Consider the following 24,921-nt stretch of genomic DNA (forward strand, 5'->3'; position numbering starts at 1 on the left):
CAGAATCTAAATTGTTCAAAACCTACCCGTTCACACATTAAAGCTATGTGAAAGACTAGCACTGAAGTTACTATCCACAGAGATCCAGCATACTCCTCATAACAATAACCCCCTTCCCATCTATCCATTCATTTAGGTGAGTACATTTACCAATCAAGGGGGGGGGAGAGGGGGGCAATGGGCATAGAGAAGGGGAAGGTGGAGGTGGACAGACAATGGCGAGGAGGAGATGGAGAGAGGGGGTAGGAGGAAGAGGACAGAGAGAGCAGAGGGAGAAGGGGGAAGAAGGAGATGGATACAGAGAGGGGGAGAAACAATTAGGACACACATCCAGTTCCTAAAGATGTTTAGCAACTACAAAGAATTGCCACGCTTGCCGGTGGGGCAACACATTCCAAATAAAACGGACAATTTCAGTCAAAAAGTGAGTCATCGCAATACATGTGCATTAATTCCTCTGCCTCATGTAGGTCACTGCTTAATTAGCTGAGGAGTCTGACGATGGCATCAGAGTATATCTAGCTGCAGTACCATTAACATATGGGGGAACACCACACGAAGGGCACAATTCAAACTGTCACCTTAAAACTGTGAAAAACTGTGAAGGTTCTGTAACCATTTGAATATCGATAACACAAGTTGGGACTCTAGAAAGACAAGCCAACTTATGAAGTCACTGAAACTGCTGTATGTGACAACATTCACTGGGATAGCACAGGACCGTTCCCAGCAGAGGTTTGCATCTTTTAACATCTACACCTATATGCATACTTTGCAAGCCACCATATGGTGCACTGCACATGGTATCTTTTACCACTACTGGTCATTTCCTTTCCTGTTCCACTGACAAACAGTCAGACATACACAGTCAACTGCTAATCATAGTTGTCTAAATTTTCTCAGATGTGTTCCACAAAAAGAACGCTGTCTTCCCTCCAGAGATTCCCATTTGAGTTCACGAAGACTTCCATAGTACATACGTGTTAGTCGAACCTACCATTTGCATTCCCTACTACCGTCCTTACATGCCCATTCCATTTCATATAGCTTTGCAACATTACGCTCGGATATTTAATCGACGTGACTCTGTCGAGCAATGCACTACCGATGCTGTATTTGAACCTTACGGGTTTCTCTTTCCTATCAATCTGCATTAACTTACATTTTTCTACATTTAGAGCAAGCCGCCACTTATCACACCGACTACAAATTTTGTCTAAATCATTTTGCATCCTCCAAAAGTCACTCAGTGACAACACCTTCCTGAACAATACAGTCCTATCACACTTCCCCAGGGCACTCCTTATGATACCCTTGTCTCTGGTGAGCACTTGCTGTCACGGACAGAAGTCTTTGAGCCACATACATATCTGGGAACCTATTCCATATGCTCGTACCCTCATTAACGGTCTACAATGGGGCATCACGTGAAATGCCATCTGGAAATCTACGAATATGGAATCTGCCTGTTGGCCTTCATCCACATTTCACACTATATCATGATGATATGTAAGAAAAGGGCAAGGTGAGTTTTGCACAAGTGATATTTTCTAAATCCACTCCAGTTTTCGAACAGGAGCTCTTCTGTCTCAGGGATATTCATTTTATTCAAACTGAGAACGGATTCAAGAAGTCTGTAACACAGTGATGTTAAGGATATTCATCTGTAATATTCTGGATCTGTTCTTTTACCTTTCTTATATACAAGAGTCACCAATGCTTTTTTTCTGGTCACTGGGGTGAGAGATTTGTGGTACAATGCCACGGAGTACTCTCTGTAAAACCAAACTGTAATTCCATCCAGACCTGATGAGTTATTTGTTGTCAACTCTTTCAGTTGCTTCTCTACACCAGTTATGCTTATTACTATGTCCTCCACACAGGAGTTTGTGTAACATCAAATTATGGTTTGTTTGTAAGGATCTCCTGCATGAATAACTCCTAACAAATGAGATTTAAAGTTCTGCCTTCTCTTTTGCTGTTCCACTACCATATCAGACTTGTCAACAAGAGACTGGATACAAGCCTTTGCACTGCTTAGTGATTTTATACAGGACCAAAATTTTCTTTGGTTCTCAGCAAGATCTTTCCCTAAAGTGTACCAGTGGTAGTTACTGTACGCATTGCACATCATTCTTTTTACAGAGGCACCTGTTTCTGCTGACTTTGGCTTGTCAGAATTTCTGCATTATTTTTTGAACCAATAATGCAACTGCAACATTGCAATTTCTGAACTTACTCAAGAGCATAATTTACAATCCAGTTAAACTTTGCCTATAATTCCTCTATACCCGTCACACTGGAACTAAATGATGACCATCATTTTCTAACAACTGCTCATCTGCTCTTTCTAGCAAAAATAGCCTCAAAGCCATCTCGATGAACTTATTAACTTCAGTAACCATCTTCGCTATGATGATACCACGATCACTAATCCCTGTCTTTATACCGACACCATTGATAAGATCAGGCCTGTTTGAAGCTACGAGGTCTAAAATATTTCCATTGTTTTTTGGCTCTCTAACTAGCTGTTCAAGGCAGTTTTTGGAAAACATGTTCAAAAGTACTTTGTGAAACTGCCTGTCTATACCATTTACAGTGAATCCATTGATGTTCCAGCCTATATTCAGTAGGTGCTACAAGTGTCCTACATTAGTTTGATGAGTGTGATAATAAAACAATATATCTTCCCTGGTCTCCGTAATCACTAGGCCTGAATATCACACATCTCAACACATCTCTAGGAACTGAACAACTTCTTTATGAGATAGTTGTAACCAACATGGCATGGAGGTAACAGTGATCTGTTCTTGATGATCAATTAGAAAAAAAAAAAAAAAAAAAAAAAAACCTCAAGATCGCAGAATATCTCATTTATTCAAATGATCGTTTTCAGCATGTTTAAATGGCCATCTTCAAATTAAATATTAAATATGCCTAACTGATCATTTTAATAAATGAGATATTCTGTGATTATGTTTTCCTAATCAGTTCTTTGTGAGGATCAGCATAAAATCACAAGGACCACCACTGAGGATTTATACGAATGAAACTCCAGGCAAAGTTTGCATTTCATTCCTGTAGTCATCTGTCACCAAGACATGACAAATCATTGCACAGTTATTACTTTGCCAACTTTTTTCCTCTCCAACTATCTTCAACTACTAGACACTGAAATTCATTTAACAAGCCATAAATATATGTTACCATTTCCATGGTCTTGTCACTTGCACACATCTCATGCTGCTAGGTACAACTGTTTTACTATAGTTACTACAGAGGGCATTTCCACTCTTATTATCTTTTTGTGGTTTTACAGTTGGTTCATTACAGCAACATAATTTTTTATCACTACATCTGAGATGTGGCTGCTGTTATATACTCATAAAAAAAAGAAAAAAAAAAGAAAAAAGGTTCAGGTAGTGTCAAAAAGATAAAATGGAAATCCTTACCTAAATATTAAGATAAATGAATACATTAGAAATTCAGCATACGTCTGAATTTTCGGCATCAGTATGGTCTGCTATATTTCTCTAACTTCCAATGGCTTATCTGCATGTTGAGTCAAGCTTTTGCACTCCCCCCGCCCCCTCATTGTAACATTAACAGAAGGTTGGCCAAAATTCTATCATATGCTGTGAACATTGAGGAATTCATCCAACCGACACACCAGGTTCAAGATACCCATTTCGTAAAATACCATCTCCTGCTGCTTGAAGAAGTCCGTAACTGCCACTGCACATCTTCAGCCAACAGGAATCGTCAACCCTAAAAAACACTATAGGCATGATAATTGCATGGGAAGAGATCAGACCACAGGATGGATACTCAAGTGTCTCCCAGTTGAGCTGGCATCATCTGTAATGGATGAGGCTGGCATTCCAGATCGACATGCATCTTGTGTCGAATCGTGACAAGCACAAAACCTAATTTTTCAATAGGCATGCTGCCCCACAACATTCTTCATTCTCCGACAGATGTCTACAAGTGTTTGTCCTTTGGCAGTCAAGAAAAGAATTGGTCCTGTATGGACACATTTGGTAATAACATCCATAGTTCATGATTCTGCATTTACCAGACAAATGTTGGAAAGACACAAATGCCACACTAATCCATTGCCTACATGTCAGTGCTTATATACCAGCAATGAAATCACACTATGTTGCATATATGCTTCACTATTGTCCTCAAACAGAAATTTTTTGATAGCCCATTACACAAACCTTGCAATGTTTACCTCAGTTGTGAAGGGTTATGCGTGTAAATGAAAAATCCCATACATATGCAGTGAATTTTAGATGAAGAACACCTTGCACCATGGACCTGAATGAAAAACATACGAAGTGTGATAAAAAAGTAACAGAATTTTTTTAATTTAATGGGCTTTAATGGGATTTTTTCAAAAAAACTTATCTTGTTCATACACATGTTGCTGATGTATGTTTGTAGTTTCAATTTTGAATATTTAGTTTCTTGTTGACATTCAAAAAGGTTACACATGTTTTTGAGTGCTCAGCAAATTTTTACTTTTGAAAAAGGTGTTCAAAGAATTTGCATTAAATTGTGCTTGAAAAATGGAAGCACCGCATTGGAAATGTTGACTGTGGGTTTTGACAAATGTACTATGAATCAGACAAGAGTTTACAGGCAGTATAAATATTTCAAAGAGGGTCAAGGAGACACTGAAGATGTTGACCACCAGGATGCCCCAACACATCAATTACTGATGGCGATGTGGAAGAACTACGGAAAATGGTTCTGTCAAAAGTGCCGAATCACCATCAGAGGTTGGCTGATGGTGTCAGCATATCCTTTGGCTCATGCCAAGCAATTTTTTTGCATGGTTTGGACATGAAATGTCTAGCAGCAAAGTTCATTCCAGAATTACTGAATTCTGATGAAAAATGACATCACATAGACTTCACTCAGGAATAGCTGAATGAATTCATCAATGATCTAGAACTTCTAAAGAAGGTTATAACAAGTGACAAAACATGAGTATATGAGACTTTGAAACCAAGGCCTAATCGTCCCAAAGGAAACTCCCTGAAGAGCCAAGAGCGAAAAAAATTCGACACATTCCATCACATGTGAAGATACTTCTCACTGTTTTCTTCACATACAATGAGATAGTGCACCACGAGATCCTACCTTAAGGTCATACGGTCAATAAGGAATGCTACCTGGAAGTCACGTTCCATTTGTATGAAGCAATCTGAAGAAAATGACCAGAAATGTGGCAAAACCACTTGTGAAAATTGCATCCTGATAATGTTCCCACTCACACCTCAATACTTGTTCATGATTTTTTGGCAAAAACAAAACTTTTATGCTGCATCAGCCACTATATTCTCTGGACACGGCCCCCTGTGACTACTGTCTACTAACCAGGCTGAAGGGAATCATGAAAGGACATCATTAGCCACCACTGATGAGATAAAAACAGAATCACTGAAGGAACTGAACACTACAATGAAAAGTGAGTTCCAGAAGTGCTTCCAAGATTGGAAAAAGCATCAGCACAAGTTCACTATATCTGATAGTGATTACTTTGAAGGGGACAAACCTGATGTTGATAAGTAAATAAAGATTCTTTAAGAAAAACAACTTCCTATTACTTTTTGATCACATCTTATACAAGGTCCGAGTCGGAAGAAGACTGTGTATCTCACATCCAGTTTAGTAATAAGTGATGATGGTTTCATTTTAACATTATCGTGAAATTACTGTGAATAATAAGCAGCTGATCTTGTACAGCAAAAATAAGTTTCCTTTACAAGTCATTTAGCTGCATTACTTCCTCTGTTATACAGCTCTGATGTTGATAATAAATCCGGCAGTAACATTGCAAAACACAGTACTTTATTGCAGCACTGAGACTATACTACTTTTAAAAAATGGTGGAGCAGTACTTTTACAATTCAAATGAAAACTTTTGATGTTTATCACAATTAAAATCAAGTTTAAATGACAACATTATGTTGAAAAATTCATTTCATGAAATCAGTTTTATGAACGGGTTCTATGTATGACTATAGATATGATGACAACGGTGTACATTTCAATTTCTGTTTTTCACTTTATTTTACACTCTAATTCCATGGGACCAAATTGAAGAGTAAATCTCCATGGTTATGGAATGAGCCAGAACATGATACAACAGTGATAAAATAAAATGCAGATGAATCCTATGCAGGTGACTAGCTGTGAATGTACGCTGAGGTGACAAAAGTCATGGGATAGCATTATGCACATACACAAATAGTGGAAGCAGCGCATGCACAGGGCACAGGGCACAAAAGGGCAGTGCATCGGCGGAGCTGAATTTGCACTCAGGTGATTCGTGTAGAAAGGTTTCCAATGTGGTTGTGGCCGCAAAACGGGAATTAACAGACTTTGAATGTGGAAGGGTAGTTGGAGCTAGACACGAGAGACATTCTATTTCTGAAACTGTTAGGGAATTCATATTCTGAGATCCACCGTGTCGAGAGTGTGCTGAGAATACCAAATTTCAGGTATTACAATGCAGTGGCCGAGGGCCTTCAGTTAACAACAGAGAGCAACAGTATTTGCACAGAGGTGTCAGTGCTAAAAGACAAGCAACACTGCATGAAATAATTGCAGAAATCAATGTGGGATGTACGATGAATGTACCTGTTAGGACAGCAAGGCAAAATTTGGCAGTAATGGGCTATGGCAGCAGATGACTGATGCGAGTGCCTTTGCTAGCAGCACAAAATCACCTGCAGCCTCTCTTCTGGGCTCGTGACCGTATCAGTTGGACCCTAGGTGCCTGGAAATCTGTTCCTGTCAGATGGGCCCAATTTCACTTGGTAAGAGCTGTTGGTAGGGTTTGAGTGTGGCACAGACCCCATGAAGCCACGGACCCATCTTATCAACGAGGCATACAAGTTGGTGGTGGCTTTATAATTGTGTAGGCAGCGTTTATATGGAGTGGATTGGGTCCTCCAGTGCAACAGAACCAATCACTGACTGGCAATGGTTATGTTTGGCTGCTTGGAGGTGACTTGCAGCCATTCATGAGCTTCAAGTTCCCAAAAAACAACACAATTTTTATGGATGACATTGCACCATGTGAGTGGGCCACAAATATTCAAGATGGTGTGAAGAACATTCTGGACAATTCGAGTGAATGATTTGGCTGCCCAGATTATCCGACATGAATCCCATCAAACATTTTTGCAGGGGACTTCCAAATGACTTGCCGAGTCCATGCCACCTCGAGTTATTGCACTATGCTGGGGAAAAGGAGGTCCGACACATTATTACGAGGTATACCATGATGTTTGTCACCTTTGTGTATATTACCATAACCAAAAATATGACAGAGGAACTAAATTATTCTTTTTTTCCCCAGGAACCCCCTTACAGGATAAATGGAGTGCTCCAAGAGCAAATTCGCTAGATTAGACTCTAAGATGTTTTAATTCTTATGGTAGCTTGATGAAAATGGATGTATGCCTTTCTGCACAAGAGACAATGAGATGTGATCCAAATTCACATTGGATTTCTTCCTACTATTAACTGAGTTAAAGATGCTAATTCTTGGGGATAAGCTCTCATATTATTAACAACAAATGACATCAATATTGTACAGCCGGTGTCAGACTCCTGAACAGGGATCAACAAGATGTTCATGAACTTACACCATATATTACTCAAACTGCCTGATTCCATGCCAAAAACAGCCTTTGTGATGGAGTTAGTCCAGAACACCATACTATATGTCATTCATGAATTAAAATCAACAAAGTATACTGATTTTTTTGTTCAACCTTCACTTTGTTGTAACAATAAATATAGCAGCATTGTGCTTTTGAACAAGTTCCTGAACATAAACTTCCCATGATAGCTTACTATTTATTTAAACACTCATAAATTTGAATTTTTCAGACTCAATAATCATGTGCCCATTCTGTGTAGTCAAAATGTCAATCTCAGTCGAATTGCCTGTTAGAAACTGTAAAACGAGAATCTTATAGTGATTTAGCATCAATTTATTTTCTACAAGGCATGAAATTATGTCTTGAACTGCGGTATTTGATACACTCCCTATGTTGCACTCAACATGTTTCACTACAAAGGTACTATCATCAGTAAACAAAAATATTTAAGAATCAACCTGTGACGAAGCAAGCTTGGATCTCTTTACTTCCTCTCATTTAGCCATCCTCAAATTTTTTAAATTACAGTCTCATTATAACTTATGATAACTGCTTGAGACTGGACAATCCTCCTTGCTTGAATGTTTCATAATTCATTTGTCTATTTATTTCCACTGGAATGAATTTTCCTTGCAGCTCAGAGTCAGCATCCATCTGTGTTCAGATCTGGTAGGATGGCATCAAATGCAGCAATACGTTGCTACCTTATTTTGTAGTCAGCATCACAGAAATCTTACAACCATGCATAGCACAGATGTCTATGATGCTAACAATTTTCTATGTACTCCAGTTCATATTTAACTTTGTTGACACACTACCAGCATGATCACTAACATTGAACTATATGCAACTGCCAGTTTCATGTCAACAAAGTTGGAACAAGCTAAAACATGGTTCTTTTCATCAACAACTCATGCAACTAGACTTGGTGCATGCACAGTAGTTGGTAGCAAAGTTTCAAAACCTTGTCACAAAAACTAGCATTAATAATAGCTTGTTAAGTGAAAGACATTTCACACCTCTGCTAGATTGTTAGTGACAGAAATATTTTATAAAATTACAATGGAGCTATTCAACATCATGGTACGTTTCAGGTTCAAGTAAGTGCTATAAAACAACTGCTTCCCAATAAGACAAAAATAATCTGCTGCCACTTAAGACTCTTTTTGACTGACTCCAGCGACTCATTTTTCAAAATATCTTCTTCTTCGAAAAACAAAGCTTGCAATCTGAAGAGGAATTCTTTACTCACCTTGTCAAATAAATTGCATATATCTGTCTTTCATGCTAAATCTTGGGTTTGAAGGAAAGGTCCATTCTTTTGGATGATGTAAATTATACAGCAATCAAGCAATTACAACAAAACTCAGGAGAAAACAACTAAACTGCTAATACATCAAACTTACCTCAGAATCAATCTTCCGGTACTCAGGATCATCCTCGTCTACTTCAAAGTACAGCTCTGTTGATGTAATAGATACCATGCCAGGTGCTACAATGCCTGGTGCTACCAGCTTTGCTTTCGTACTGATGTTCACAGGACCTGCAATCAGATAAATATATTATGAGCAACTGGGTATTCCACCATGACAAAGCATGATCACACACAGTCTACATTATTCTGGAATTTTCAACTAAAAGCAAGATGAGAGTTGTCCTTCAACTGCCGTATTCACCAGATGTAGCTCTGTTCCTCCTCTTCTGCAAAATGAAAATTACCTAATGTTTTCACGTGAATTTTAGTAGTAGTATAGATTGAGAGTGCGCATAGTGCATGCAGATGCAGGAGGAGCTGACCGCAGTTCACAAACAGCAGAAATCACTCTTGGCCGTAGTCATCCCTCTGAAGATGCTGCCTCAGGATGTACTGCTGGTAGATAAACATGTATGTCACATGTGACACCTCAGTTGTTGCTTGTTTTCCTTCCAGGCTCTGCTGCCAAGGCACCTTTCTGAAATGTTTCTTTTTACATGTAAATAAATTTAGCCCCAAAACTAAAATAATTTTTGCAAACCTACATTATAAACATGAGATTTTTGTATTAATTCCATGTATTCTCTTTAAACTGTCTTGTTGTTGATGTGGTCTTCAGCCCAGAGACTGGTTTGATGCAGCTCTCCATGCTACTCTATCTGTGCAAGCTTCTTCATCTCCAACTACCTATTGCAACTGACATCCTTCTGAATCTGCTTAGTGCTCTACAATTTTTACCCTCCACGCTGCCCTCCAATACTAAGCTGCTGATCCCTTGATGCCTCAGAACGTTAGTACGAGGCGTGTTTTTTAAGTAAGTACCATTTTGAAATTAAAAAAAGACTTGCTAAGATATCTTAATAATATTATTTTTACATGAAAGCCTGTGCCTTAATCTACGCACTGATGCCATTACAGTCTGATTCTTCCTTGTTTACATTGTTACTGAGTGTTTAAGATGCCTCCGATAATCATGAGTCCTGCCGACTGTGAAGTATGGACTGTTATAAGATTTCTTAGTGCTAAAGGCCTAAAAGCGATCGATATTTATCGTGAGATCTGTGCAGTTTACAAAGAAAACATTATGAGTGATGGAATGGTAAGAAAGTGGGTGAGAGCATTTAAAGATGGCCGCACAAATGTGCATGATGAACAACGGAGTGAGCGTCCTTTGGTTGTTAATGAAAGTTTGGTGCAGGAAGTGAACAATAAGGTGAGAGAAAACAGACACTTTATGATTTCCTCCTTGTGGGATGACTTTCCTAATGTTTCTTGTAATATTTTGTATGGCATTGTGACCGAGCACTTGAATTACCTAAAATTGTGTGCACGTTGGGTACCGAAAATGTTGACGGATGTGCACAAATTCAAACATTTAGACAGTGCATGGACTTTCCTTGAGTGGTACCACAATGACGGTGATGATTTCTTAAGCCAAATTGTTACGGGCGATGAAACATGGGTGGCCTACATCACACCAGAGTCAAAGCAACAGTCCATGTAAGTTGAGCAAGGGCATCGTTTTGCTGCAAGACAACACCCGTCCACATGTGGCGAATCAGACCAAAGATCTCATCACATCTTTTCGATGGGAAACCCTAGATCATCCTCCGTACAGCCCCGATCTTGCGCCCAGTGACTACCATCTGTACCTGCACTTGAAGAAACAACTGGGTGGTTAGCATCTTCAAGATTATGACGAAGTCAAAACAATGGTGATGCAGTGGTTAACAAGTCAGGCGGCAGACTTCTATGAGGAGAGTATTCAAAAACTGGTACAACGTTATGACAAGTGCCTCAATATTGATGGAAATTATGTAGAAAAGTAAATTAAGGAACAGGCTTTCATGTAAAAATAAAATTATTGAGATATCTTAGCACGTCTTTTTTTTTTTTTTAATTTCAAAATGGTACTTACTTAAAAAACATGCCTCGTATTTTGCAACCATGGCTTATTAAACTGATGGTTAGGTAATTTTCACATTTGTAATACCTGCTTTCTTGGGATCGTTTCATTGCCCCCTTGAATGATACCATTGCCCTTTTGAATGATACTTTTTAATTTTATAACATAGTTATAAAATAAAAAATGGAATTCAATTGAATGCACAAGCCAGGTAGCAGGTAAATTTTTAGATTTCACTGTATCCCATACAGGAGAATCACACTAACAACAGAAAGAGCACCAGTTTGTAATATGTTAATGTCGCTCAAGGCGGAGATGAATGCGGGGGACCGTCCATGTGGCCATTTGCCCTATAATTGAAAAACTGGCCACTCCTTTAGCAGTGTTAGAGGGGACACAAGGGAGGAAAGTTTTGCTAGTTATCAGGAACTCCAATGCTAGATGCATTATGGGGCCTCTCACAGAAATATCACCCAGGGCTGTAAAAGGCATGCTCACTATGTCAGCTAGGGGGAGGGGGAGGAGGCTTATCCAAATATGGTGGAGGCCCTGCCTACAGCTGATGAGGTTACAATGTGCAATCACCTTCAAGCTATGGCTTATATTGACATCAATGATGCCTGTTGTTTGGCTTCAATGTCCTTATAGGAAGCTCGAACGGAGAGCAAATGTCACAGAGAATGGAAGCAGCAATACTGACTGGGCAGAGAAGGGGAAAGGATAGCAGTGTGTGAGTGTGTCTGGGGGAAGGTGGGGGAGGGGGGGGGGGGAAGAGCACTGCCTAGCAGAGCGTGCAGGGACTTGACTGCCAACAGGCACAGCATCGGGAGGGTGTGGGACAGGGACATGAGCAATGGGGAGCAAAAATGGGGAGGAGTGGGGAAGAAAAAAATGGGCAGGTGCGTTCACAGAGGGCAGCATACAAAGAGTGTGGGAGACAAGAACAGGAAGGAGCTGATAGGAAAGAAGGAGTAGAAACTGTTGGGTGGTTGGGGGGGGGGGGGGGGTTGTAGGGACAGTATGTTACCATAGGTTGAGGCAGAGAGAATTTTGGGAGTGGAGACTGTGTTTTGTAAGGATAACTCCCACCTGTGCAGTTCAGAAAAGCTGGTGGTGGAGGGGAGAATCCAGATGGCTCGGGTAGTGATACAGCCATTGAAATCAATCATGTTATGTTCAGCTGCATGTCGTGCCACAGGGTGGCTGGTCTACTTTGACCTTGGCCACAATTTGGCAGAGGCCATTCTTCCTGGTAGACAGCTCATTGGTAGTCATAACTAACAACCCACGGCAATGAACTGTCCACCCAACAGTCTCCATTCTTCTGTCCTATCATTTCCTCTCTATTCTCATCTCCCACACACTCTGCATGCTACCTTCTGTCAACACACCTGCCCATCTTCCCCCTCCCCTGCTCCTCTTCTTTTTTTGCTCCCTGGTCCCCCCTCCCCCATCATCCTGTCCCTGCCCCACAGCCTCCTGACACTGTGCCTGTTGTCAGTCTAGTCTCTGCAAGCACCGCCAGCGAGTGCTCTTCTCTTCCCTCACCCATACCCTACTATTTCTTCCCCATCTTTATGCCCTTCACACTGCTACTTCCACTCTACATGACAGTTGCATTCCAGTCCAAGCTGCCAGAGATGACAGTCATGCACGTGTGAGGTGTGCTTATAGTTGTTTGCTGAGGTTGGCAGTGTTGTAAACACAGTAGTTCAGATTCAACCTCTACGAGTATCTTACATAACCATAATTCAAAACAACACTTCCCACCTAAAACTGCCACTTTAAAGTACCTGCATAATAGTTGAGGTAGCAACAACATGAAATGCAATTACTTTATATGTGTGTTTCCTTTTCTGACAAAGGCTGTGGCCAAAAGCTAAAGTGTTAAGTGTCTTTTAGTTGTGCCTGTCTGCAACTTAATATACCCTCTTTATGGTAGGTAGCAATCTATCTTTCCTTATATTGTTACATTAAATGTCATGTTCATTGCACCTGGAAAAAGGTCAAAACTGAGTCTAAGTGAGCCCAAGTTAGTCACTGGATGTTTGTACTGGCCACCCAATTCCAACATAACAGTTGTAGAATCATTCAAAGAAAGTCTATGCTTAGTAGTGCCGAAGGAATCTGATCATGCAATATTAGTTGGAGCCAACTGTAACCTACCAAGTACAGAGAAGGACATCTATGGATTCATTGCAGGTGGTAAGACAGACAGTCTTGTGAAATTGGTTCTGAACACATTCTACAAGAATTGTTCGACAACTCACAGGCAATGAAAATATTTTAGACTAGGTGGCTATAAACATGCCTGACATTATCGACAGAGTCAGTATAGCAGAGTATGTAATCGTGATGCTATCTCAGTGACAACTGTCAAGTTAATAAATTCATCAAGAAGGCTAGGAGAGTTTTTATGGTGGAAAGATCAGATAAGCAGTAGTTAGCAACCTACTTCAATGAATGGACATAATTTAGTTCCAATATGATGGATGTAGAGGAATTAAGGGTAAAGTTTAAAATGATTGTAAATCATGCTTTGGAGAAGTATGTCCCAAGTAAGTGGATTAAGGATGGAAAAGACCCATGGTTTAATAACATAATTTGGAAAATGCTGAGGAAACAGTTACTGTTGCATTCTTGGTTCAACATCAATAGGCAGAAGTTAGAAGATGTTTGTAAATCTATAAAAAGATTGATATGTGAAGCATACAGCCACCATCATACCTTGGCAGAAGACGTTGCACAGAATTCAAGAAAATTCTCTTTCTAGGTAAAATCACTTCGTGGGTTAAAGGTTTCTGTTCAATCATTCTCAACCAGGCTGGTTTGGTGATAACATAAAACTGAAGTTTTAAATTTTCACATTTAAAATGTCAATTACACTGGAGGATCGGCAGATATACCATAGTCTGACCATCGCACAGACTCGTTTATTGAGAACATACACTGCTGGCCACCGTAAATGCAACACCAAGAAAGACAAGAGGTAGCACAACAAGATTTATTTTGAAGATAACATGTTGACCAAGTATCAAATGATTACGTTTACAGACGTCTGTGACATGTGGTTCCTGCCAGAATCAGTAGCCAGAGTAGCCACCATTGTTGGAGATCACCGCTGCCACACGTCTCGGCATTGAGTCAAAGAGACGTTGGATGTGTTCCTGGGGTACAGCAGCCCAAGCAGCTTCCACACGTTGCCAAAGATCATCTGGTGTGGCAGCTGGGGATGTAATCTGGGTCACTCGTTGAGCAACCATGGACCACATGTTTTCTATCGGCGAAAGATCCGGAGAGCGAGCCGGCCAGGGAAGCAATTCAATCTGGTTATTGACGAAGAACCTTTGGACAATGCGAGCCACGTGTGGTCGCGCATTATCCTGTTGAAATATGGCTGTGGCCGAGCCCTGAAGGTAAGGAAGGACAACTGGCTCCAGCACCTCGGATATGTAGCGCCGGCTATTTAAAGTACCGGCAATGCGTACTAGAGGCGTGCGAGAGTAATATCCAATACCGCCCCATACCATAATACCCGGTGCAAGACCAGTGTGGCGGTGCATAATGCAGCTGTCCAGCATCCTCTCTCCACGGTGTCTCCACACTCGAATCCGACCACCGTGGTGCTGCAGACAGAAGCGTGCCTCGTCAGTAAAGACGTCATTCCATTCTGCCGTCCACATCCGTCTGTCATCACACCATTGGCGACGGAGACGTCTGTGGTTCTGCGTCAATGGTTGACAAAGCAATGGACGTCTTGCGGACAGACCACTCTGCTGTAAACGGCGTCGAATGGTACGCGCAGACACTGGATGATGCGTTAGAGATGCAATGTGCTGTGCTATGGTTCTGGATGTCACTGAGCGATCCGTCACTGCCATGCGCACAATTTGCCTATCAGCACGTGCAGTGGTGCACCGAGGTGAATGCGATCGACCGCGTCGGTCCGTCGTACCCTCCTGCATCCAACGGTCACATATCCGCATTACAGTTGTTTGGTTTCGTCCAACACGACTAGCGATTTCTCTGTATGATAATCCACAATCTCGGTAAGCCACTATCCTTCCTCTGTCGAACTCGGATACTTGATCAAAAGATGTTCGCTGTTGTCTACGAGGCATAACTGATCGTCTTGTGAAACAACCACAAGGTAAACACACGTGCCGAACGTACACTCGTCGAAATCGCCAAGCCTTAAATGGCGCTATGAGGTGGCGCCACAGGCGCGCGTGACGTGCGTCTGCGCTGAAATTCTAATCAGTTGCATATCTCATCGCTGCAAACCCATGGTGTAAATTTCACTTGATTCGGATGCTTCCTTCAGGGTGTTGCATTTACGGTGGCCAGCAGTGTAGATTATTTTCGACCTCCTACTACCTCTGATGCCTGTTCCTTGATCTGTGTCTTTCTGCTTCCTCATACAAGGCAAATCTCTCTTAGATTGCATTCTGAGTAAACTGTCCTTTCCAATCAGTCTTAACTCCCCCAAACAGTTACTCTTTCCCTCCCAAAGAAGGGGCCTGGAAACTGAAGACCTAAGGGTGCTACTACTTATGTGTGTATATGATTCTGTTAGCTGTACTGGGAATTGCACTTCCTAAAGCTGTTAGTAACCAGACCATCTGCATATTTGTGTATTTAACATTTCAGTAAAGGCTCTGCATATGCAAGGTGGGCGAGAAACAATACCAGCAGCATAAAATCTGTAGGTGAAAATATAAGGAGGACATTGAACTTTATTTTCCTCAGACTGTACTATGAGTCAGTTGATGCATTTTATTTGCAAACATGACACTTACTATTTGCAGAAACATACAAAGGTATAGCGCCGACACTATGATATGGCAGTCAGCAGAATGTACACAAATGAGAACTTAGACCACCTGAGGGAAAGGATTGGAGTGGGGGACGAGCTAAGGCCTCCATCTCATGTTGCTGGTGGACTATGTCTGTGTTCTGTGCTCTACGCTACCATGAAAGCAGAACTGATGTAACGCTTGTTTGGGTCACTGATCCCCTATGCTGTTATGAGGGTCATACTCAAACCCTGTTATGGTCCAGAACTAGTCTCTTCAAACATCTGAGAATAAGAAAAGAAAACAACCACTAACATACAACACAAAAAGTAAAGCGGAGTACTTAAAGCATTCACTAACAGTCATAGTGCAGTTGTTTGCTGAGGTTGGCAGTGTTGTAAACACAGTAGTTCAGACTCAACCTCTACAAGTATCTTACATAACCATAATTCAAAACAACACTTCCCACCTAAAACTGCCACTTTAAAGTACCTGCATAATAGTTGGGGTGGCAACAACATGAAATAAAATTACTTTGTATTGAGCCAGTAGATATCATGCATTATTTACATCTTGACAGTCAAACACATCCCTAAAATACCTCTTGTGCCATTTGAGAGAGTTTAAATATACTCTGTATGCATAGTTATACAACACTGCACAGAAAGATACGCTTCCATTTTTATTTATTGTCTTATTTTATTATCCTGAAAGTTGTATGCCTTGAGGGGAGTCCAGTGCACTGCATGTTGAAGAAAGTGGTCAAAGAAAGGCCTCTCACCTGATTTTGGTCTTTGGTGTTGGAAAAGGAATGGGCAAGTTATCATCCATTATTGTTTTTCTTTTTACTTGTTTCGTGGATTAAATTTATTTATGGCATTTCTACATGACATTATTATTACTACAGCATTCAGTTTCTTGTCCCTTTTCAGGTGCCCTTCTTTCTGTGCTTACACATAGCTTTTAAAGTGGCCAAGTGAAGATGACATTTCACAAAAGTAGAAGTATCTTCATATGTTCTTTCAAATTATTGAGATTACTTCTGCTTTTTCAGGTTAATGAATGATGTAGTGCATGGACGCATTGTAACATTGTTATTACAACAGTTGTGAAGCAGAGATTTAAACATGCAGTGTTGAATTTTACAAGTGTGAAACACAGCAAAAAGTTCACAATCAGTAATGGAGATTATTTTGGGAGGAAATGCCATTTTTTGTCAGTTACAGATCCTTAACTGTTACTCTACATATTAAATCTATTTTAAGCTCACCCTATAAATAAATAGAAATCATGTTTTTCATGTGGTGCTCTATAAACTTCTGATAGTTCTGTTTGGTTTGATATAAAATTAACTGTACATTTCCCTGCACTGGCACATGCAACTACTTGGATAATTTGCTCTTTCTTATTAGAGCAGAAGGAGATTGAGTACTAGGAGTACATGCGTTTCAGCTACACACTAATCACACACTCCCAGAAGACACTCAGTATGGTAGCTGATAAGAATAGCCAAATTGACAACAGTCATGAAACAATGTATGCTTTTGGACCACAGGTCACTACCAACATCAGTACACCATTCAATGCAGTGTACAATGGCACTGTTATTCCCATTTTTTGTTGGCTTCACTGTGTTGAGTTTTGTTTCATGTATCATTCATGCAGCATGTTACATCTGCAGGTCACATGCTTAGCTAAATGCTGACAGGCTATCCTAACAGCAAGGGAAACCTTTCAGTGCCGATCGAGTATGTTTGCTCTGGAGCTGTATCTGTATCCTTTCAGATGGGGAGCCATCAGCCACCCAGCCAAATGTCTTCATGGAGTGCATGTATGGTGGTGATTAGTGGAACTGCAGAAATCAGCAAAAGGAAGGAAACTGCAAGGATTGAATATTACCCACCAGTGAGATCAACATCAAGATCACGGTCATCAGCTAGCAGTTCACTGTCATCCATCAGATCATTAGACTGCAATTGCTGCTGTTGTGCACGGGATGCTGCGAGCTGTGCATGGAACTCTTCTCTTGCCTGGAAACAAAAGTGTTTTCTCCATATCCTAAATAGCTTTCTTATGTTCAGTTCTCCCCTATTACAGAAACTATAACAAGCAAATGACCAGCACTTGTATCAGTCCATTTAACTGTGCCAGGGATAAATGTGATACGCTTCTACTACACCCAGATTCTACTATGAACTGGCAGAGTGGTATGTATGCAAAAATACCTGCAGGATTGCATCTTCTGGAGCCCCATGTTCAAGTGCAGCCTTAAGAGTTGCCTCTGGATGGCTTGAACCCAGCGGATTATGGACAAATCTCTTTCTGCGTCTAGCATCATCCTCCCAGGCATCCAGTTTCCAGAATTCATTCATTCTGCAGCAATGACACATTTTAGTGTGGCTGTACATATCATTTCTAAATATTAAATGTATTTTCTCCTATATTCAAAAGCAACTTACAATCACTGGATGTATACTGTGTACCATATAATTACATGCTCTACAATACATATCTATGCTCATAGAGCAACATGTAACAGTACTGGAAAGGCAACCATTTACCTATCCTGCCGCTCATGGCAACAGTCTCGCTGCTATTGCAAACTTGTACAGTATGGTGGTTGTGTGTGGTGTTACTAGAAAAAGAGCATGAGCTCAAAAGCAAGTGTTAACTGTTTTCTATTACGTGTTTCTGTGTGCCATGCACCAATCCTCTATAGGTAAATAAGTTGCCCTTCCTTTATTTTATTCTTAGGGCAAGAGTTATTATATACAGATAGGCTGTCACTTTTATAGTGTCAGTAGTACAAAGCTATACACATGGTGCAGCATTATATACATTATGGTCATTCTCAAGCCAATATTATTTGTCAATCATGCATCTCTCTACCCACATGTGAAAAGTGGCCCTATCTCTGTGACTTCTTCCTGATCTGCATGTAGTGCCTTTTGTTCCACTATATCAGTATTACAATCTTTTATCTACAGTACCAGCTTCATCATTGTTTTATGTTCAGGGTGAAATGGACTTGTCTATATCATATGGTATTTGGAATTTATCTGTATTCTACTCTTCCAAAAAACACAAACATTATCATCATATATTGGACCGTATATGGTGGTCCCGTAACCATGTTGAAACAGGCTACTATCTGTCACAATCATTATTTAAAATATATAACAATGTATGTCGTGTAAAATCTACAGCCTTCCTGAGCTGGCTTTTTAATGCGTCACAAGTTATTCTTGCAAATGAACCGCGTATACAATCACACAAGAAGCTACAAAAAAGAATAATTATGCTTTGTTATAATCTCAGTCTTGGATCACAATGTTTATTTGTAATCAGGTTTATTAATTTTAGCAGGTAATGAACATCTTCAGATCTAGAAAATACAAGAAAGTAGAGACCAACTAATTTACAAATCACTCCTAACTATATGAATGCAAAGCAGAAATCAACTATAAAACAGCTGTACAACATATCCATACCTGAGTAAAAACATGTTGCATTACATATATCACACCATTACATGGTGCAGTCAAAACCAATGGTCATTTCAGCTTCATCAAACAAAAAAACTATGGTATGTAACGAGCACCACTGAAGCGTACATAACGCACATGTAATGGTGTGTTACATGTAATGCAACACATTTTTACTGTGGTGGGGATATGTTGTGCAGTTGTTTTATAGTTGGTTTCTGCTTTACATTCATATAATTATGAGTGTTTTGTAAATTAGGATACCTCTATGTGCTTATATTTTCTAAGTCTGATGCTGGCCATTACCAACCAAAATTAGAAACTTGGTTACAAGTAAAAAATGTGGTCCAAGACTGGAATTATAATAAAGCAAATATTTTTCTGGACTGCTGGAAACATTTTCGTACCTGTGTCACAACTTGTAACAAAAATTATGTCAAAATATTTCTTTACTGCCAACACAGGAGAAAAAAGTACTAGGTATGCTAGATTTTATTTTTTATATTTGAGAAGATACTGATGCAATGATTTCATCATGCTTGCTATCCATGATAATAATTTAAAATTACATAAAGAAAGATACAGAACATGCTTCACATACAATAGTGAAGAATACAATCCACATGTAATGAACTCTTCTGAGCTTATGACAAAAAAAAGGATAAAATAAAACAAAATAAAATAAAAATCATCCATACTCTTAGAAAATTGGACAGTGACAGGAATGCAGGGAGTATACTCTAACCAATGCAATTACCTGCAGGTGAAGATTTTACTAGGCTTATTACACAGCAAAATGAGTACAAATTAAAAATATATGTGAAGTCTTGAACTTCCTGCTAAAAATTACATACTTTGCTGCTTGTGGGTCCATGTATCCCCATGCTCCATGCTTGTTGGACATAATGTTGCGAACTTTTTCCAAAAGTCTACTTGCTATAACATTGTCCCTACGGCGGGCAGCTGTGATTAAATGGTCACACATTCTCTCTTCCTCTCGGCGGTCAAGAAGTGTCTGTGCACATTGTGACTGAAAAATCCCATTAGTTAATACACAATGTGAATATGGAAGTCAGGTTTGTAACAAATCAGTTAGCCATTAGACTGCAGTCACATTCTGTGTGTGTGTGTGTGTGTGTGTGTGTGTGTGTGTGTGTGTGTGTGTGTGTAATAAAATTTTGAGAGAAATAAAACCATGCAGATATTAATGGACAGGAGCTTTACATCAATTAAAAGATTATTAAATATTATAGTTACATTTATCAAGTCTGCTCCTGTGTCGCTGTTGTGAATGAAAAGTATCTACAAAAAGATATTTAGCTTACTCTCATACACATAACCCCACAAGCTTTTGTCTTTGTATTAAACTTAAATGAAAATACCAAAAGATGAAGTTGTTATAGATCAGGATCAAAGCCAGAAAACTAACAAATCAGAAGGACAGCTATGGGAACCACAATAATCCTGTCAGTGCCAACCATTTCACGTGCTAAATGAAAGAGTTAACATCCATACTTCAAATTCTTAAAACATACAGAAACCCCTCCTGTCCCCTCTTTATTGGTACATATGTATTGCCAACATCTTCGCGCTCTTCACTTGTAGCGAAGAATAACTGAGTCCACAGCTTCGCCTGTACCTTCTCCACAATGAATGCCACCATCCATAACATTAATGCCTATACCACTGAGTCTAACATCCTGAACTGATTCCACATAGAACCAATTAACAAATAACAATTCCTCATATATGGCATACGCCATCCCTTCTACATCACATCAACATCTGTCACTGCTTCTACATCTAACGCTCCCTTCTTGCAGCAAAGGCATCCTACACATCTCTGTTTTGATATCAAAATTTTCAACACCTCTACCAATAACATCTCTCGAGTGTTAAATTCCTCAATACATTACTCCAGCAAGAAACCCTGAAATGAGATTATCACATTTTCCCAATCCGCACTCACTGTCAATTTCAGTTACCTTCCTAACCTTATCAAAATTCTTGTCACACCAAATGAAATTTCCAAAACATCATCCCTATTCCAAAGTTCCTACCTCTGTAACCATTCTCATTGTGAAAACTGCATTATGCACCAGCCCACTACTGCTTGTTTCACTCCCACCACTGGTAACCCTACAACATCACAGGCAGGGCAATATATAAAACCAGACAGAGTAGAGTGGAGTAGAGTAGAGTAGAGTAGAGTTTTATTGGTCCTGATAATCATATAGTACACAAATAGTACATTCTGATGTAGGAAAAGTCAATGTATAACAAAATATGATATTAAATTTGCATTAATGTCATTATTTCTACATTAAATGATCACTGGGTTACAATATACAGAGCAATTATTGTACAAAAATAAAAAGTAGATATTTTAACACAAAAAGAGCACGTACTGTACTGGCAGATTAATGTTTGTATTACAGTAACATTTACATGGTAAATCATTAAAGTTCTAGTAACATTTATATGATACATCACTAAGGTAAAGACACAAATCATTAGAGAACTTTCTGAAGGAACTCATGGAGGCTATTGAAGCAGTGACGAGTCAATTATGCCTTAGCAGTTGACTTGAAATTTGCCAGGTCATTTATTGATTTAATTTTTGGGGGATGTTTATTATAAATAACTTTCCCATAATACAGGGTTCCTTTTTTACTCAGGGTGGTGTTGGTGGGCTCTAGATCAAAGGTCATTTACATATAGTAGAAATAGAAGAGGTCCCAGAACTGAACCTTATGACACTCCATACTTAATGGTTTCATAGTCGAATAGCGTTGTGCGAGTTTGATGAAATTTTGATGTTGCACTCCAGCCACTTGTTTTTGACTGTTTAGGTATGACTTTAACCAGTTGTTACACGGTCCTCTAATCCCCAAGTTGTGAAGCTTAGGCAATAGTTTTGTGTGATCTGTGATATCAAAAGCCTTAGAGAGATCTTGACATTTTCCAATGACGTTTTCACCATTATCTAGTCTCTGAAGCACTTCACTTAATAGTGCAAAAATTGCTGTATCAGTTGATCAGCCCTTCCTGAAACCATGTGGTGCTGTGGATAGTATTTTGTGCTCTTCCAGAAAATCTAATACTCTATTTTGAAAAGGTTTTTCCATGATTTTTGAGAATACAGATAGTAGAGCAATGGGCGCGTAGTTAGCCACTCCATCCTTTTTACCTTTTTTGAGTACCGGTTTGAACTTAGCTGTTTTTAGGCATGATGGGAAAATCCCGGTTTAAAAGGAACTATTATAAAGGTGAGCTAATGGTTCACTAATGAGATCTCCACATTTTTTAATAAGGCTGTCTGGGATGCCATCTGTTCCAGTGGAATAATTCACTTTTAAAGTTCTGATGCCTGACAGGACTTCTTTCTGGGTTGTTGGAAAGAGAAACTGGGAAGTAGGATTTATGTTGGTATTTACAGACGATACTGGCCAGTTTGTATTGCAAGGTTCGATTTCCACAATTAAGTGCTCACTTATATTGCTAAAATAAGTATTGAACACGTTTTCTATTTCTTTAGGATCATTAATTTCTTTTCCATTACAATTCAATTTAATATTGGGATTCTGAGGAGAAACAATGTCAGTTTGCTGTTTCACTATACTCCACACGGCTTTCATGTTGTTATTGGTGTTGTTTATATAGCAGTCATTCGAAATTACTTTAGCTTATTTCATCACTTTTTAAGTATCATTTTATAATTCTTGAAACATGCAAGGAATTCACGGGACACTAAGAAAGACTTGGAGATCTCATATAATCTTCGTTTTCTAGCACATGACATTTTCATACCTGTTGTCAACCAGCAATTTTTTTCTGTTAAGCCTACTACAGTTGATTTTCTAATTTTTAGCTGGAAATGACATGTTAAAATAATGTGTAAATACATCCACAAATATGTTGAACTTCTCATCTGTGTTTTCGTATCTGTACATTTCAGTCCGTGTTTCCTTCTATAGTAAATTCCTAAAGTATTCAACGTTTTTATGGCTGAAGGTTCTTCCTATTTTTATTGTTTCTGTCTGTTTGATTAAGTTTGGCATTGAAGATATTTCAAGAAGCTGTGCATAGTGGTCACTGAAACCTGTGTTGAAGTTTATAGCTGCATATTCATGGCTTTCCTTGTTTATCAGTATCATATCAGTATTATCAGTATCACATCAATAGTGGTGCTGGATACACTTTTAACTCTGGTAGGGGAATTTATAATTGGGAGCAGATTCTATGTTGCATAAATAGCCATAAGATCATCTCTATCTTTTGAAACTTTGTTAAAGTTAATATTCAAGTCTCCACATATTATAACTGTTTTGTTTAGGTCCCTGATACTGTCAAGACTACCTTCAAGTTGGTTAAAGAATATTTTTATGTTTTAGTTTGGACTTCTGTACAGGCAAATGATGATTGTTTTTATTGAGGTTAGTTCTACAGCAGAGATTTCAAACTCGTCTTCTTTTCCTAAATTTTTGAGAGATTTTAGGCAGCAACAGCTGATACTGTCTTTCACAATGTACCAGTTATGGCATTTTTAATATAACATGTTCAGAACAGCTTTTTATATTGAAATGACTACTACTAACTGAGAGAGCAGATTAATGAACACTAGGTCAGGGGCTCTCAAACATTTCCTCTGACAGAACACTTTCAGACACCTGGTACTTTGATAGAACAACTTGTTATTTTGAGGGTTAATAAAACTGATAGAATTTTAAAGAATGGGAAAAACTGGATTTATTCAATAATTATTTCAATTTTAAATCATAACTAATAACACTCAAATCATAACAATTTTTTTAAAAGTAAGGAAAAATGCAGAAAGAAAACTGCTGTCTTATCAATAGCTTTTCACAGAATAGTTATTCAGTTCCTGCGGAACACCAGTGTTCCCTGAACACAACTGGGGAAAACCGCCCTGCACTAGAGAAATATCTTTCCTTCCTACCTACCTACCTATCTACCTCCCTCCCTCCCTCCCTCTCTCTCTCTCTCCCCTTTTACCGAATTATTAATCATTCTCTGCATTCCATTTTGAAATCTCTCTTCACTATAATACAAATTCACATTCTCAGTCAGATCCATCTAGTCTCTCTAAACTGAAACTAACACAGTGATTACCAGCAACCTATCTTTGACATCTTAATCTTCCGATGCCTTTTCAAGTCATTTTTTTTCTCTAATGAATGAACAAACACCATCTGGAGCACTATTTCTTTTATTAATGATTAACAATATTGATCTGTCTAGCAATCATCTTTAGATCTAAGATGGGAAAATAAAAAAAAGAAGTGATACACAAAAATTATTTAAGTGTAACATTACACACAACGCCATCAACGGTACCACAAATAACGTCAAAACATCATGAACCCACTCATAACTGGCTCCAAAAAGTGCAGTTTGTCATGAATGGTAAGAATGACACAAAACTAATGCAAAAAACAAAAAAGGAGGCAATGTAAAAAATTGTACACCCAGTTACATACCACATGCACAAGTCACTGGCCAGTACACTATACAGGGTGTTACAAAAAGGTAAGGCCAAACTATCAGGAAACAT

The 24,921-nt window shown here is 39.2% G+C and overlaps 1 protein-coding gene across 1 annotated transcript in view; it reads right to left on the reverse strand.

The window, feature by feature from the left end:
* The window catches only part of LOC124804992 (neurobeachin), a 1,009,542-nt gene that overhangs the window by 743,004 nt on the left and 241,617 nt on the right, over window positions 1-24,921 (reverse strand). Inside the window, exons 31-34 of the mRNA XM_047265386.1 lie at window positions 20,201-20,376; window positions 18,087-18,234; window positions 17,765-17,891; window positions 9,092-9,228 (exon numbers count right to left, since the gene is read on the reverse strand). Of these exons, the coding sequence (XP_047121342.1) occupies window positions 9,092-9,228; window positions 17,765-17,891; window positions 18,087-18,234; window positions 20,201-20,376 (588 nt within the window). The remainder of the gene's footprint in view (window positions 1-9,091; window positions 9,229-17,764; window positions 17,892-18,086; window positions 18,235-20,200; window positions 20,377-24,921) is intronic.

Source organism: Schistocerca piceifrons, chromosome 7 (assembly GCF_021461385.2).
Source record: "Schistocerca piceifrons isolate TAMUIC-IGC-003096 chromosome 7, iqSchPice1.1, whole genome shotgun sequence".
In the NCBI taxonomy this organism is placed as follows: domain Eukaryota; kingdom Metazoa; phylum Arthropoda; class Insecta; order Orthoptera; family Acrididae; genus Schistocerca; species Schistocerca piceifrons.